The sequence below is a fragment of the Melitaea cinxia genome, chromosome 29 (genome assembly GCF_905220565.1).
Source record: "Melitaea cinxia chromosome 29, ilMelCinx1.1, whole genome shotgun sequence".
In the NCBI taxonomy this organism is placed as follows: domain Eukaryota; kingdom Metazoa; phylum Arthropoda; class Insecta; order Lepidoptera; family Nymphalidae; genus Melitaea; species Melitaea cinxia.
In genome coordinates this window covers 8798122-8815383 of record NC_059422.1, presented here as the reverse complement: position 1 = coordinate 8815383, position 17262 = coordinate 8798122, and the positions used below count along the sequence as shown (strand labels likewise).

General features: G+C 40.0%; 1 protein-coding gene across 1 annotated transcript in view; it reads right to left on the bottom strand.

Annotated features, from left to right (window-relative positions):
* LOC123667806 (CLIP-associating protein) overlaps positions 1-10153 on the bottom strand; it is a 40093-nt gene extending 29940 nt beyond the window's left edge. Inside the window, exons 1-5 of the mRNA XM_045601644.1 lie at positions 9965-10153; positions 2813-2913; positions 1642-1818; positions 986-1110; positions 321-434 (exon numbers count right to left, since the gene is read on the bottom strand). Of these exons, the coding sequence (XP_045457600.1) occupies positions 321-434; positions 986-1110; positions 1642-1818; positions 2813-2913; positions 9965-10153 (706 nt within the window). The remainder of the gene's footprint in view (positions 1-320; positions 435-985; positions 1111-1641; positions 1819-2812; positions 2914-9964) is intronic.
* Between the last annotated feature and the right edge of the window lie 7109 nt (positions 10154-17262).

Below are 17262 nucleotides of genomic sequence, written 5' to 3'. Positions count from 1 at the left end.
CCGGCTTTACTATGATGGCCAACGACGACGTCAAAACGTTGGCGCAAGTCACAGCGCTGGATTGCGACTGCTACGGGCTCGATACACGCACATGGCATACATTTGTACTGACCATACAGATGTTTGCGTTTGTATTTCGTTTATTGTATGTTTCTGGGCATGTGCACTGTGTCAGGACACAAGAGTAAATCAAAGTGGAGGCCGCTGAGTGTGAAGCGAGTACGATTCACCTGATGGTAAGAGGCTATCGCAATCACAAGCAAAGCCATAGAAATTACCCTAACTTCACATTAATCCCTAACTATAGCACAAGTACTCACCAGAGGGCAGCAACAGACCGGCCTCGCGCGCCTCATCAAACTTCTGCTCGAGCACGGCCAGCTTAGGCGCCGCGACCAGCTCCTTCTTCTTTAGGTCCTGTCGTAGACGTTCACCTGCGAATTTAATTACATACAGTGATCATTTTTTGTTCTGTCAGTATGCAAGCCTTCAAGGTAATATTTGTTTGAGGCTAGCAGTTGCCTGAAATACATTTTTTCAAAAAAATCTAGACGTAAAATACATTCATACCGGAGGAGTTTCAACTTACAACTCTAGATCAGAAAGCAGGGTAGCTGCCAGCTGCACGAATGAGCGAGGTTTCGGATCTTTATAGGCTTCAGAGAAAAGGTAAATAAGTTGTATTGTAAGGTGTATTGTTGTGATTTATTTAAAATAAAATACCATTACTTTTATCACTATATTTTATTAGTGTACAAATATATTATCTAGTTATGAGCTAATTGTAGTGTCTCTGTCTCTGTGTAGCGTTGAGCGTTATTTTATATATCAAGGACAACACTTTTGGCTGCGTTCAGGGGGACAGCGTAAGGCTGCGTTCGCTATCGCTACAGGTACTGGTTGTACGACACTAAATGTAAGGAAAACATCCAAACATTTTTCAAATTGAAGTAGAAATTTAGCAGAACCACTATCGTCCACTCACCAACGTGTCTGTAAACGTCGACCAGCAGCTGCACTGCAGCGTCTCTCACCGCCCCGTTGGGGTCGGCGACGAGAGCCGCCAAACTGGGTACCGCTGCTCTCAATTGCAACTCTGCTGCTCCATGCCTGAAAAAACGTAGGAAATACCATGTATTAAACATTTTTGAATATCATATCAAAAATTGACCGCTCCAGCGGGGTTCGAACCCGCGTCTCCGACTGGCCGTGTCGGAGACGCGGGTTCGAACCCCGCTGGAGCGGTCAATTTTTGATATGATATTCAAAAATGTTTAGAATTCCTAATGTGGGTAACACAAAAATAAAAATCTTAGATACCATGTATTAACCAAAATTAAGTTGCGTTTTGTTTTTAATGCAAGAGTCTGCGAAAGTTTACAATGTTTAGACATACTCGTAAACGAGCTAGAGTACTTATGTTTGTTCGCCTACGTCAATTTGTATAAGCGATGCCGTCTTTACTTGTGTGATGTGTGTGTTTATCATCGAACGTTTCGTAGCTCCGGTCAAGTTTGCGTGCGTGGGTGTGCACGGCTGTGTGTGCGTGTGTACTCACACCGCGCGCGAGCAGCGCCCGCGGCACCGCGGCGCGACTGTCACCGAGCGCGCACAGGCACGCGCGTGTGTGTGTGTACTCACGAGTGCAGCAGCGCGGCGATGCAGCGCAGCGCCTCCTCGCGCGCGTGCGCCGCCTTGTGCTGCAGCGCGGGCGTGAGGCGCGCGAGCAGCGCCCGCGGCGCCGCGGCGCGACTGTCGCCGAGCGCGCACAGGCACGCGCGCGCCGCCACGCGCACGCCCTCCTTCGTGTCCGCTAGTCTGTGGCAACAGTCCTCGGTATTACATACGTTACTTAGCCTGTGATATCCCACTGTTGGGCATAGGCCTCTTTCCCCGTGTAGGGCTAGGGGTAGTGTTGGCAAAGCACTTGCAATTCCTCCGATATGACAGGCACCCTTAGACTCCGGTATTCGCTTACCATAAGACGGATCGTAAGCATGTTTGCCATCAATATTCCGTTAAATGAAATAAGTCCCTAAACTTTTTCTCTATATAGAAGAAGGGTTAGGGCTTCCAAAACACTGCCCTAAACCGTTGCGTGCTACTCGAAACATGGTGGACAAAACCCAATCGAAAAATCTGGTACTATAATTACAGCCTATACAGTCCACTGCTGGACATAGGCCTCCACAAGTTTACGCCAAAAATAACGTGAACTCATGTGTTTTGCCCATAGTCACCACGCTGGGCAGGCGGGTTGGTGACCGCAGTATTGGCTTTGTCGCACCGAAGACGCTGCTGCCCGTCTTCGGCCTGTATATTTCAAAGCCAGCAGTTGGATGGTTATCCCGCCATCGGTCGGCTTCTTAAGTTCCAAGATGGTTATGGAACCTTGTTATCCCTTAGTCGCCTCTTACGACAACCACGGGAAGAGAGGGGGTGGCTAAATTCTTTAGTGCCGTAGCCACACAGCACAGCAATCTGGTACTAATACGATCTAATTATCTGATACAAATTTCAAAATGATAACCAATCATTCCTCTGTCCATTATTAACATTTATATATAAAACGTCGTTCGTAGACAATGGCCTATCCCGTTGACTCACTGCGCCTCATGCCTATAAAGATGACTTCACTTCCTCTATCAATAACTAGGATAGGTAGATAATTGCTTTCAATTATCTATAAGAATCTGTTGAATTACTTGCGGGTTCTTCGCAGCAGAATTTACATTCCAAACAAAAAGTACATCGACTATAAATCATTAAATTCTAATAAAACATATTTACCTAGTAGTTAGTTATCACTTACCTGTCAATAATATGGGGTAACACATTTGGCACGTAGTGTGAAAACTCGTGACCCATACGCTCCGAGAGCGCACTTATCACCTCCAGTCCGCTCTGAGCCACCTGGGACATTTATTTATTTATTATACATTAAAATACAAACACACACAATAATAAAGGATAAATAAGCGTACAAAGGCGACCTTATCGGTAAAAGAAAAATTTCTTCCAGATAACCTTTGAAACATCACAAATACATTTATACTATATGACTAGCATTTGCCCGCGACTTTGTCCGAATAAAACAGTTATTTTTGGCATCGCTTAATTTTTACGTTATTTATTTTTTACGATACGACTTATCAAGGATGATTCATTTCAATTCACAATTTCTCGACTTTACCTCCGATAATGACAAACTTCGGAAAATCTTTCATCACCTTTAACAACCCTAGGTGATCTGATGATCGACAAAAGGTCAAAAAGGTAGGTTTTAAAGGTAGGTTTCAGTCAGAGTCACTTTCGCATTTTTAATAATAGTAAAGAAGTAGTTTGACTGATAGCAACGCCGCAAATTCTGTACCAAGAACTTGTACCCTGGTAGCCAGTGACGTAGCGAGCTAACTTGCACCCGGGGTACAATACTATAGCCCCCTCCCCCCCCCCCATTCAAAAACCATATATGTCCAGCATTTTTTTTGTTTTGCGGACCATTTGGCGTCCCTTCGAGCATAGCGCCCGGGGCATGATGCCGCTTTCTTGCCCCCCCCCCCCCCCCCCGCTACACCACTGCTGCTAGAAGAATTAATTGTAACTAAGCTTTGATATACCTCTTATTATATTTTGATAGTATAAATAGTCACACACTAAACAGTCTTCACAGAAAACACACACACACACAATACACAAGCACAAAGTCGAACATCTATGTGACCTACGCAAATGTTTCCTATAAGCGGGGAGCAAGCCCACGCTTCAGCGCGATCGCCAAACCTTATGATACAAAACAATCTGATATCAACGACTTCCAGTGACACAAAATCCTATGGCAAAGTCCTTACATTATACATCCTATACAGTCCACTGCTGGACATAGGCCTCCACAAGTTTACGCCAAAAATAACGTGAACTCGTGTGTTTTTCTGGCAAAGTCTTTACTTACAAAAAACTAGAAAAGCCTATAACTAGGGCCAGTATTTATAGTTTTTTTACAGAGTATCAAACGCCTTTACAGCAAACTTTTTTACTGTAATTTTCCAGTTATTCGACAACAATAATTTCCGCCCAGCGGAGCTGTAACCGACGTTAATATTCATCTTCCCGTATCTCTAAAACTACGCATCAAATAATATATATTACTGGCTGTACCCTGAGCGCTTTTTTTTTTTTTTTTGGTTGTACCATCTCAGAAACCTTTGTGGGCTCATGCACAACACTTTGCTGAATATCATGACACGATCAAATGCAAAGTTTACGATTCTATAAAGGACATACAGACAAACATTTAATTTTATATATAGAGATTTAGTATAAATTTATTTCCGTACAGACGTCTTTATGAAAAGTAACATTTTTAAGGACTTATACATCAAATAATCGCTTCAGCCTGTTATATACCACTACTGGGCATAGACCTCTTTCCCCATGTAGGAGAAGGATCACAGCTTAATCCACCACGCTGCTCCAATGCGCGTTGGCGGATATATTCCCTACTATTAGTAACGATCGCTATCAGGTGTACATAACAACCGAGACCAACGGCTTAACGTGCTCTCCGAGGCACGGTGGGGAGAGCCACTAGGACTGCACAAACACCCAGACCTCGGCAAACGCCTGTGCAAATGTTTGTCATGTGCGGGGATCAAACCCGCAACCGCCAGCGCAACAGGTACAATCCATGGCTGTGACCACTGCGCCAACGCGGCGTCATCAAATAACAATGCTAAGAAATCATTGCATTGACTTACGGAAATTCGTTTACATAACGATGTACACAATTATATATATATAATTATCAAAAACTCACAATTTAACTAAATATACGTAATACTTAATAATTTTTCGTATCCCAGTCGACACACGGCACTCTTACAACTGAGCTTCTTAAAACAATCTTCAAAGCAACAACGCTCAGCTGAACACTAATAACCAAGAGATGAACGAGACAGACTTATTCTGATCAAATACCTACTTATCTATATATTGATACGTGAAGCAAAAACTTTTGTACCCCCTTTTACGAAAAAGGCCAGGTCAAGAGTACCCTTAACCGAAGAGCATGTATGAAACGAATAATGAAAGTGGACGAAGCGAAGGAAGTATGTAGCGATCGTAGCAAGTGGAAAGAAGTGGTCTCTGCCTACCCCTACGGGAAAGAGGCTTGGTTATATGTATGTATGTTTTACGAAAATGGCGTGGACGGAGGAGTATAAAATTTCGCAAACTTATAGCTTATAGATACTGTTTGTTTATTATTATAAAAGTACTAGCTGACTCGGCAAACGTTGTCTTGCCGCTAAACGCTATTTAAAAATAGGGTTGGCGGTAGAAGGGTGAAAATTTAGGGTTGTATGTATTTTTCAACGGCGAGTCATAATAAAATAAAAAATAAATAATTTATCTAAAAATTAAAAAAAAATTAGGCGTGGACTACCCTTAACATTTAGGGGGATGAAAAATAGATGTTGTTCAGACCTACCCAATATGCAAAATTTCATGAGAATCGGTCAAGCTGTTCCGGAGGAGTTGAACTACAAACACCGCACACGAGAATTTTATATATTAGATAGTTTTTGACAACAGAACCTTAATAATAATGTTAAAACTTATAATTTAAATAATTGTGTTCGCTCGCACCCGAAAATAAAACCGACTTCAATTACATCGACAACTAACACAACGTAAGTAGACGAAACAAAATTAACAAACGCACTAGTCGCCACTACGATTTTCGAAGGTTCCCCACTATTTAACAGGGATGCCATAATCAGATCCTGGTTTCCTTATCATGGTACTATCCTTCGGATATTTCCTTTCCAACAAAAAAAAAAAAGAATCAGCAAAATCGGTTCATAAACGACGAAGTTATCCGCAAACACACATTATATCTTATCTTAATATATATAAATCTCGTGTCACAATGTTTGTCCTCAATGGACTCCTAAACTACTTAACCGATTTTAATCAAATTTGCACACCGTGTGCAGTTTGATCCAACTTAAAAGATAGGCTATATTTTATTTTGATATATTATGTTATTATCATATTTCAGAAAAAAATAAGGTGATACGAAGTTCGCCAGGTCAGCTATATATATTTATATATAACTTGACTTCAAAAAAGGTCCTCCTATTTTAGTTAATATAAGCTGAAGAGTTTGTTTCTTTCAACGCGCTTTTTTCAGTCACTTTCGTTTTATACTGGATATCCGATAGTCCATTTGCCGAGGAAGACTAAAAGATTTTTAAAACCGTTTTTCTTCAAATTAACGTGAGTGAAACCGCCGGACATATCTATTCTTTAATAAATGATTAATGATTAATTTGAAGCTACCATTGGCTAGAGATTTACTAAGTAAAAATGTAACGTTCAGAATAAGCCGCGGCGCGATGAAGCGAGACGCACAATCAGAGTGTGTATGATACATCGCGGAGATTATTCGGTTGTATTGAGTGTTTGATCGCCGCGGACGAATGTTCTAGACCAGGGGCGTCAAACTCAATATTGCAGGGGACCATATATTAAATTTAGAATGTGTAGGCGGGCCAGATTCAAATAAATAAAAGAATGCAGTGTGCACATTTTAAAACTTCCTTAGAGGAATCGAGTGAAGGAAGTCATGATACTTCTTTCTGTGAAACATTGCGATCGCGGGCCGTATCTTTGACATCCCTGTTTTAGACGTTCAGGTCGGTCATCCGCTAATGAGGACTAACTTGTACACATTGAATAAAATTTTAACATCTCAATTGCTATTGAACAATAAAAGATACCCGCCTGCCCAGCGTGGTGACTATGGGCAAAACACATGAGTTCACGTTATTTTTGGCGTAAACTTGTGGAGGCCTATGTCCAGCAGTGGACTGTATAGGCTGTAATGATGAATAAAAGATACAGTTATCTTTCCGTTCAATTTTTTATTTCACTGTTTTTGAAATTAATAAACAAGCTTTACACTAAATAACCCCAAGTGGGATTAACTTGTGTGTCGAAGGTCCGAAACCATTAAAAACGAACAAACAAACATGTAATATGTATTGTATATATTTCATCACATTCGGGTTGGTGACCGCAGGGCTGGCTTTGTCGCACCGAAGACGCTGCTGCCCGTCTTCAACCTGTGTATTTCAAAGCCAGCAGTTGAATGATTATCCCGACATCGGTCGGCTTTTTAAGTTCCAAGGTGGTAGTTGAACTGTGTTATCCCTTAGTCGCCTCTTATGACACCCACGGGAAGAGAGGGGGTGGCTAAATTCTTTAGTGCCGTAACCACAGCATTGTATATACTCGTATTTAATATATGTATAACAGCAAAAAGCTGTCACTGTCGGACCATCCTAGCGATTCTAGACAGTTTCAGAACTGCTGGTCTGAAGTTAAACTATTGTAAAAACGCACGCCAATAAAATAAAACAATATTATGTAGTATGCAGTACAAATGGCATGGGCAACTAAGACCCCATGGATGCTGTGAATTAATATAAAAAAAAATAAACAAACAAACGCTCAGACAAAATCACGCTTGTCATGTAACTTAGTCCTATTTTAATTTGATATTGATTTATTTTTGAGTTATCCCTAATCTTCTAATAGATAAAGTTCTCGTTTCGCGGTATTTATTGCCGAACTCCCCAGAAGCGGCCGGACCGATTTTTATGAAATTTTGTGTGCATATCTGGTAGGTCTGAGAATCGGCCAACATCTATCTTCCATACTCCTAAGTTACATGGGGGATTAAGGGGAGTTAATAATATACATATATGGCAAAACACCGTTTGCTGGATCAGCTAATAATGCGTATAACATTGACTGTTTTATTCCTTACCTACGTCGTATTACTCGTCGATGTAATTGAATTCCGGAAAACATTTTTCATGGGAAAATTTATCCTATGAATAAGTTACGAATTTACTTTAACAACAGGAAGTAAAACAGGCTATTAGGGTGTCTTTCATTTCAATTAACAAACTTTTAGGTTCACTAAATCGCATAAATTAATTGGAATTTTATGGTTAAATAGACTTTAATCAATACAGAATAAAAGAGACAGACAGCAAACACAGATCAGCGTCTGTGTTCCCCGAAAGCTATGACCTGGGGATCTTTAAGTCGCGAGTGAAAAGGTTACTTCTATGTAAGCGTGCTCTATCCTAGACCGCATTTTCACTTATCATCAGGTGAAATAGTGGTCAAACGCAAGCCTAGTATTTAAAAAAAAAGTTGTTTTTTGTTCGTTTGCGAACAAACACAATTATGGCTATTTAGGTACTAACTACAAAACAAGACTTTCAAAGAATCTCACTAAGTAACAACTTATACAGACACCTACCAACGAAAGTCGAAGACCAAACACTAATCCAGGTTTACTGAGGTAGGGAACAGCAAGAAATCTTCGAATCTGGAACAGCCCCACTGGGGAAGTACCTCAACCTTACAGAAGATCACAGCTACATGATACTGCTCTGAAGTATTGTATTACTGTTGGGAGTAAGGTAGAGATCTCCTGGGGAGGGTAGAAGAGTAGAGAAGTAGAGTCGGCAACGCGCTTGCGATGCTTCTGGTGTTGCAGACGTCTATAAGCTACGGTAATCGCTTACCATCAGGTGAGCAATAAGCTTGTTTGCCGACCTAGTTGTATTTAAAAAAAAGAATATTTCCTGCTGTACCTCATCTATACTAATACTAGCGACCCGCCCCGGCTTCGCACGGGTGCAATGGTGATACTAAATATACAACAGAATGTCTTTATTTATAATATGAAGCTAGCTTATAGCATGGTTATTAACATCATTACAGCCTATACCGTCCACTGCTGGACATAGGCCTCCACAAGTTTACGCCAAAAATAACGTGAACTCATGTGTTTTGCCCATAGTCACCACGCTGGGCAGGCGGGTTGGTAACCGCAGTACTGGCTTGTCGCACCGAAGACGCTGCTGCCCGTCTTCGGCCTGTGTATTTCAAAGCCAGTAGTTGGATGGTTATCCCGCCATCGGTCGGCTTTTTAAGTTCCAAGGTGGTAGCGGAACTGTGTTATCCCTTAGTCGCCTCTTACGATATTAACATAATAACAACATTCAAATATGCGTCGTTAGATTACACGTAGTTACAGAGTGCATTGAAGAAATAAAGGTTCACTGCTCGTTCCCGGTAGGTGATAGCGTGATAATATGTAGCCTATATGTTGACCCGACTTCTTAATAATATTCGTGCCAAATTTGAAGTAAATCCATGCAGTACTTTTTGAGTATATCCCGGACATACATACAGACAAACGGACAGACAAAAATTCTAAAAAGTATATTTTTGGCTTCGGTATCGATTGTAGATCACACCGATCAGTATTCTTTAAAAAAAATATTCAATGTACCTATAGTTTTGACTTTCCTATCATTTTATTATATGTATAGATTATAAAGCTGAAGAGTTTGTTTGTTTGAACGCGCTAATCTCAGGAACTACTGGTCCCATTTGAAAAATTCTTTCAGTGTTACATAGCTATAGCATATCGAGGAAGGCTATGGGCTATATTATCACGCTAAGGTCAATAGGAGCGGAGCACTAATGAAGAATGTTTCAAAATCGGGTTTTTTTTTTTCAAATATCTATTCACGCGGACGAAGTCGCGGGCAATAGCTAGTAAACTAATAATTATACTAGCCACATCATACCAAACTAGTTAACCACTTATAGCAGTGGCCTATCAAAGAAAGTCGAAGACCAAATACCAATCCAGGTTTATCGTGGTAACGATCCAGGCGCGGTGGTGTATAAGGAAAGTCGAAGACCAAAACCCATATTTTACCGTTCTTAATATCGGACGCGCTCATCAACATAACATTTAACATTGTAACATATTTCGCTAAGGGCACCTAAAATTTGTCCTACAAATCGGACATACAACCAGCGACCTTGAATAATGAATTGAATGAACTCTACAATGAATTGTCCTTACCTTAAAATTTCCCCCATTTAGCCAGGTAACGAGAGCATCCAGCAGAGGTCCGACGATCTCGTGGGTTATCTCCTCTCGACGGACGAGGGCCAGTAGCCTCTCGCCTAGCTGCTGCCGGAGACGAGGGTCAGGCCGCACGAGCAGCGGCAGGGCCGCTTCCAGCGTCGCCGGTTGAGGGTAGTGGGCCATCTAAAGATGGGATAGAGGTTTTGGAAAATTACAAAAAGCGGTATTATCGCTAAAAGAGCGATCATTCGAAGAGAACTTACAGCAAAAGACGTGAAAAAGAATAATTAAGGGCATGTAGATATTAGTTATTTCTTTTTTTATCATAAAATCTAATTTTGCTCAAAATTTTTACCACATCAACTATGTCCTGTAATGTAACCAAAGGTTGTCTGGAAGAGATCGCTCTTTCAGCGATAAGACCGCCTTTGTACATCTTAACATCATCATTTAACTGAGGTAGGGCACAGCAGGAATTTCCTGCTCAAAATCTGGAGCAGCCCGACTGGGGTAGTACCTCGACCTTACAGAAGATCACAGCTAAATAATACTGTTTTCAAGCAGTATTGTGTTCCTGTTGGTGAGTAAGGTGACCAGAGCTCCTGGGGAGATAATCTCTTACCATCAGGTGAGCCGTACGCTTGTTTGCTGACCTAGTGATATAAAAAAAAAAATCTTTCATTTTATGTTTTATTTTGTTGTTACTTTTAATGGTGTACAATAAAGAGTATTATTATATCATGTCGCTGGTTTTGAAACTGCTGAATAAACTTTGGAAACATTTCAATTGATTTTATGATAGTCTACAAATAATAAAGTTGCTCGAAAGGCAATTGAAGATTCCCCTTAAATTGAAGAATATTACTTGGTAACATCGCATTAGAGTAAGATGAATAATGTTATCAGTATAACAAATATACATGAAAACCATTAGCGGATTAGACGAATATTAAGTTTGAAATTTTTCTAACTCACCTTTTACCAATACAGCTTATCCTTCGATAAATCCAACAATTCTTTACTATTATCACAGAATGTCCTCCATATAACAGTCATCTCACCCGCGGGGGCGCCACTGTAACGCCGCACGGAATCGGCACTGAACACGCACTGAACCAGCACAAAATCGACACTCAACAAGCACACTATCGGCACGGAACACGCAATCTATCACAAAGTCGGTTTCGTAACACTTTTCATAAGCGTCATTTCTCCTTCACTCGTTTTGTTACTGTAAAGAAAAAAAAAAAGATTCAAAAAAATATATTTCATACTGAATAACTTGAAAATTGAGCAGTTTCCAAGTGGATGAGGAATCAGAAACTGCTCCATTTTCATACCATAAAAGTGATGTTAGGAGTGAATTTAACATGTGTAATAGGACACGTAATTTTCGACCATAAAGTAATGTAAGTTGAAGTGATAATTGGTTGATTGAAATTCTTTTGTATATACTCTATCCTCCGTGATGGATTTCCAAGAATATATTTTATAATTAAAATACACCTAACAATAAGTATATATATATGTTATGTTTTACGAGTGATAACTGGGAACTGAGAAATCTTTATACCTATCAATGTACATATGTACTGGCTTTTAAGCGCAGCTTCACATGCATTGAATTTTTTTTAATAAAAGTATCCTAAGTTACTCATAGTAGGGAATATATCCGCCAACCCGCATTGGAGCAGCGTGGTGGATTAACCTCTGATCCTTCTCCTACATGGGGAAAGAGGCCAATGTCCAGTTGTGGGATATTACAGGCTGAAGCGATCCTAAGTTACTTCTAGTGCCTCCAAGAATAAGTGTACAGAGCTTCATGATGATCGACTAAGTAGTTAAATAACCTTACATTCACATTTATAATATTAATAGCTGACCCAACAAGCGTTGTTTTGCCATATGTATTATTAACCTCCTTAATCCCCCCCTTGTAACTTAGGGGTATGAAAAATAGATGTTGGCCGATTCTCAGACCTACCAGATATGCACAAAAAATTTCATAAAAATCGGTCATGCCGTTTCGAAGAAGTATTACTAACATGCTGTGCTGTGTGGCTACGGCACTAAAGAATTTAGCCACCCCCTCTCTGCCCGTGGGTGTCGTAAGAGGCGACTAAGGGATAACAAGGTTCCACAACCACCTTGGAACTTAAGAAGCCGACCGATGGCGGGATAACCATCCAACTGCTGGCTTTGAAATACACAGGCCGAAGACGGGCAGCAGCATCTTGGGTGCGACAAAGCCAGTACTGCGGTCACCAACCCGTCTGCCTAGCGTGGTGACTATGGGTAAAACACATGAGTTCACGTTATTTTTGGCGTAAACTTGTGGAGGCCTATGTCCAGCAGTGGACTGTGATAGGCTGAAATGATGATGATTACTAACATTGTGACACGAGAATTTTATATATAAGATATTATTAGGGATTAGGGACATAAAAATGAATTCCAAGCGACTGCCCAATTCTGATAATTCATTATTCTATATAATGCATGTTATTGTCAAGACAACGTTTGTATAATAAAATAAAATCTGAAATTAAAGACTGTATTGGCCATACAGATGTTTTCCGTGGTCTGGGTGTTGTGCAGTCCTTATGGGTCTCCCCACCGTGCCTCGGAGAGCACGATAAGCCGTCGGTCCCGGTTGTTATCATGTACACCTGATAGCGATCGTGACTCATAGCAGTAAATATATCCGCCAACCCGCATTGGAACAGCGTGGTGGATTAAGCTCTGATCCTTCTCCTAGATGGGAAAAGAGGCCCAGCAGTGGGATATTACAGGCTGAAGTATATTCTAATATACTAAAAGTGAATATTACTAAGCGCATAACTCGAGAATGGCTCGACGAATTCGGCTAATTTATTTTTTGTGTTCCTTAAGGCCCACGGAAGGTTCTAATAGGTATATTAAAAAAAAATACTATTAACTTTTGACAGAAAGAAGTTTGTCCGGGCAGCTAGTAAATAAATAAATTTTACAACTATCTGTCTGACTCTAACTCTTTCAATTTAAAATTTAATGACAGCCAGCCAGGCGTGGCATAATTTAAATAAAGAGGTTTTATAGAAATTTCTTTATATTATATGAAGTATGATTTTTTTATTATTATTTATTGTTGTTTTTATACAAGTTCGATGAAAAACTTATCGAATGCTATATATAGTACGTAATGAGGTCCTGACCTAGCTGAGGTCGCCGGCTCAACAGACACTGGACGTGACATCTCCAATACGACTATTTACTGGCATAGCACACCTGGCTATAAACACCTATAATTAAGATAACGCTTAGCTTTTAAGATATTTTGTTTATGATTATATCTGTCTATTGTCAGTGTCTATCTTTTTGGTGTTAAATAAATAAATAAATAGTCTCGTTAGCGAGACCAGCAAAATCGGTCCACACTGTAAAAAGTTGTGAGATAACTAACACAAATGAAAAAGAAAAAAACAACAAATTAAGAATTCTCTTTTTTTGAAGTTGGTTAAAATAATAATGTGTTAAATCACTCGCCTTCACTACAAAGAAGGTTACACTCAATGTTCCGCGTTTTATTAAAAAAACTTATATGTTTAAATGCTGCATTCCTTGAAACTAGTAATTATGTACCATCTATAGGAAACATATCATGGACATGATAAACATGTATTTGTATTGTATTTAATATATGTACGTTTGTAATATTAAAATAACCGCTTTTTACTAAATGCATATGGATTTATACGCTTCAGCCTGTAATATCCCACTACTGGGCATAGGCCTCTTTCCCCATGTAGGAGAAGGATAAGAGCTTAATCCACCACGCTGCTGCAATGCGGGTTGGCGGATATGGACTTATACACGGTACATATGCCAAATTAACATTTATTTACAATTTTTGTCTGTCTGTCTGTCTGTTTGTTCCGGATAATCTCTGTAACGGATGGAACGTTTTTTTTTTATGTCACTAGGTCGGTCGGCAAACAAGCGTACGGCTCACCTGATGGTAAGCGATTACCGTAGCTTATAGACGCCTGCAATACCAGAAACATCGCAAGCGCGTTGCCGACCCAATCCCCAATCCCCCCAGGAGGATTTAGATAGGACTTTCACAGGCAAATAGCCGATGTAATAAAGAGTGCTGTTCGTGTATCTCGCTAAAACTCGAGAATGTCTCGACCGATTTGACTTATTTTGATCTTGAAATATTTGTTGAATTTCAAGGACGACATTTGTAAAAAAAAATTGTCACTCCGTTGTCGAATAAATTATAGGTGCGTTCAGAAAGTGATTTGTCCATATTTTTCACAAATATACGTTTTATAGATGATACGAAGTTCACCGGGTTATCTCGCTATGAATAAATAAATAAATATCTTATAACATACACACGGTCGTCTGTTCTTACGGTAAGAAACTTAACGCTTCTGTTATAGGTATCAACCGACAATATATATACTTTTTTTTCGATGAATATATTAAATACGGGCTACTAACGGACTAGTATGTATTGGTTGTGTGAGGATGGATGGAACTAGTGGATAAAAACTACTAAATTGACATAAAAATAACTGTGTTTGCTCGCAAACGAAAAAAACCGACTTCAATCACATCGACAAGTAATACAACGTAGGTAGATGAAAAAAATTAACAAACGCACTAGTCGTCACTACGATTTTCGAGGGTTTCCCTCGATATCTCTGCGATTCCATCACCAGGTCCTGGTTTCCTTATCATGGTACACTTGGGATATCTCCTTTCCAACAAAATAAGAATGATTAAAATCGGTTCATAAACGACGAAGTTATCCCCGAACATACATATACAATATATACGGTCGAATTTACTAATTTTCCCCTTTTTGAAGTCGGTTAAGAATAGAACGATTACACTAAATTGCTTTTGATATATCCCAACAAACCATCGACACGAAGTTCTCAAAGTCTGCTAGTATAAAATATAAAAAAATGTGTGTGTACTTATGGACACAAGTTAGAAGTTATACTTCATTGGCTAGCTAATTTTCTCGTCGACTAGCTAACTTACTAAAGTACTGTGTGGCTACGGTACTAAAGAATATAGCCACCCCCTCTCTTCCCGTGGGTGTTGTAAGAGGCGACTAAGGGATAACACAGTTCCGCTACCACCTTGGAACTTAAAAAGCCGACCGGTGGCGGGATAACCATCCAACTGCTGGCTTTGAAATACACAGGCCGAAGACGGGCAGCAGCGTCTTCGGTGCGACTAAGCCAGCCCTGCGGTCACAAACCCGCCTGCCCAGCGTGGTGACTATGGGCAAAGCACACGAGTTCACGTTATTTTTGGCGTAAACTTGAGGAGGCCTATGTCCAGCAGTGGACTGTATATGCTGTAAGATAGCTAACTTCAGGTGTCGATTTTGACAGTGTGCGCGCGCATCGTAAAAAATTCACTCTCATCATTTTCCGCTAACACGCCAAAAGAAGTAAAACTTAAAAAACTCAAATAATACGAATAATTAAACGAGGTCTCAAAAATCAAAAACATACCTAACCTGTGTCACGTATTAGATCTACAATAGCCGTGGGAGCTTTTACCGTGAGAGGTAACATCACTTTCATCTCACATATACAGTGACAATCTAAACATTCACCTGTTTCACCACTTCGAGCAAAAGTCATAGGTATTATACATGGTTATTTATACGACTAGGTCGGCAAACAAGCGTACAATACTACAGCGACAACCGACCCTGACGCTGTCCAGAAGTTGACCTTGCTCACAATAGGAACATAACAGTGCTTGAAAGTAGTATTATTTAGCTGTGATCTTCTGTAAGGTCGCGGTACTTCCCCACTCGGGATACCTGCTGTGCCCTACCTCACTAAAACGACTGGAGTCTAAACTATTTAATAAATGAAACAAAATCATAAATTACTTTATTCAAATAAGCTTCAAAAGCACTTGTGAATCGTCATTTTGAAAATTAAAATTAGATTTGTTATTATAAATTTATTATTGGTAATGTGAGTGCTGTGTGGTTACGGCAGTAAAGAATATAGCTACCCCCTCTCTTCCCGTGGGTGTCGTAAGAGGCGACTAAGGGATAACAGTTCCACTACCACCTTGGAACTTATAAGGCCAACCGATGGCGGCATAACCAACCATCCAACTGCTGGCAGCAGCGTCTTCGGTGCGAGAAAGCCAGCCCTGCGGTCACCAACCCGCCTGCCTAGCGTGGTGACTATGGGCAACACAGTTCACACCATTTTTGGCACAAACTTATGGAGGCATATGTCCAGCAGTGGACTGCGATAGGCTGAAATGATGATGATATCATGGAGCAGCGTAGTGGATTAAGCTGCGACACTTCTCGTACATGGAGAAAAAGGCCTATGCCCAGCAGTGGGATGTTATTAGCTGAATCGTAATAAACATACATCGTAACGTCTTACGCGACGTATCTGACAAAAGAACGTTCGTCTTTGTAAAGTTACCTAAAGGGTGCAGTTTGCACCCTTTTACAAAACCACTGACCTAATTCGAGAGGGTTGTTTTTTTTGTACTAGTTTTTAACTAGTTATTTTAAAATAATACCTAGCCCTTTTTTAGAACTTTCTGCACACGTGAAAACACGATTTTGGCCGTTTCTTTTTCTCCCGTCGAAATATAATCTGTGTCACACAGAGATAGTATTACACGATTTTAGGTGTTCAAATTTTTTATTTTGCCTGTATTTTTTTGTTTGGTACCGTATTATATTTTGCTGGGCGATGGATTGTAATGATTCAGTTTTAAAATCGAAAGCTGGTACTTGTGTCGTGTGAATTCATTTCAATTTGGGTAAGATCTGATGAGTACTTTTTTAAAATAATTTTTAAACTACCTGCGTTATAATACGGTTCTTCTTCGTTTGCGAGCGAACACAATTATTATATACATATACTAGCTGACCCCGCAAAGATTGTTTTGTCATATATATTATTAACCCTTATTACTTAGGGGTATGAAAAATAGACGCTCGCCGATTCTCAGACCTACCCGATATGCACACAAAATTTCATAAAAATCGGTCCAGCCGTTTCGAAGGAATATGGTAACTAACATTGTGACACGAGAATCACTACATAGGTAGTGTAAAACAAAGTCGCTTTCTCTGTCCCTATATCCCTATGTCCCTATGTATGCTTAAATCTTTAAAACTACGCAACGAATTTTGATGCGAGTTTTTTAATAGATAGAGTGATTAAAGAGGAAGGTTTATATGTATAATACTTGCGTAATATAATAGAGGAACACTGATAGTTTTTGCAACCGTGCGA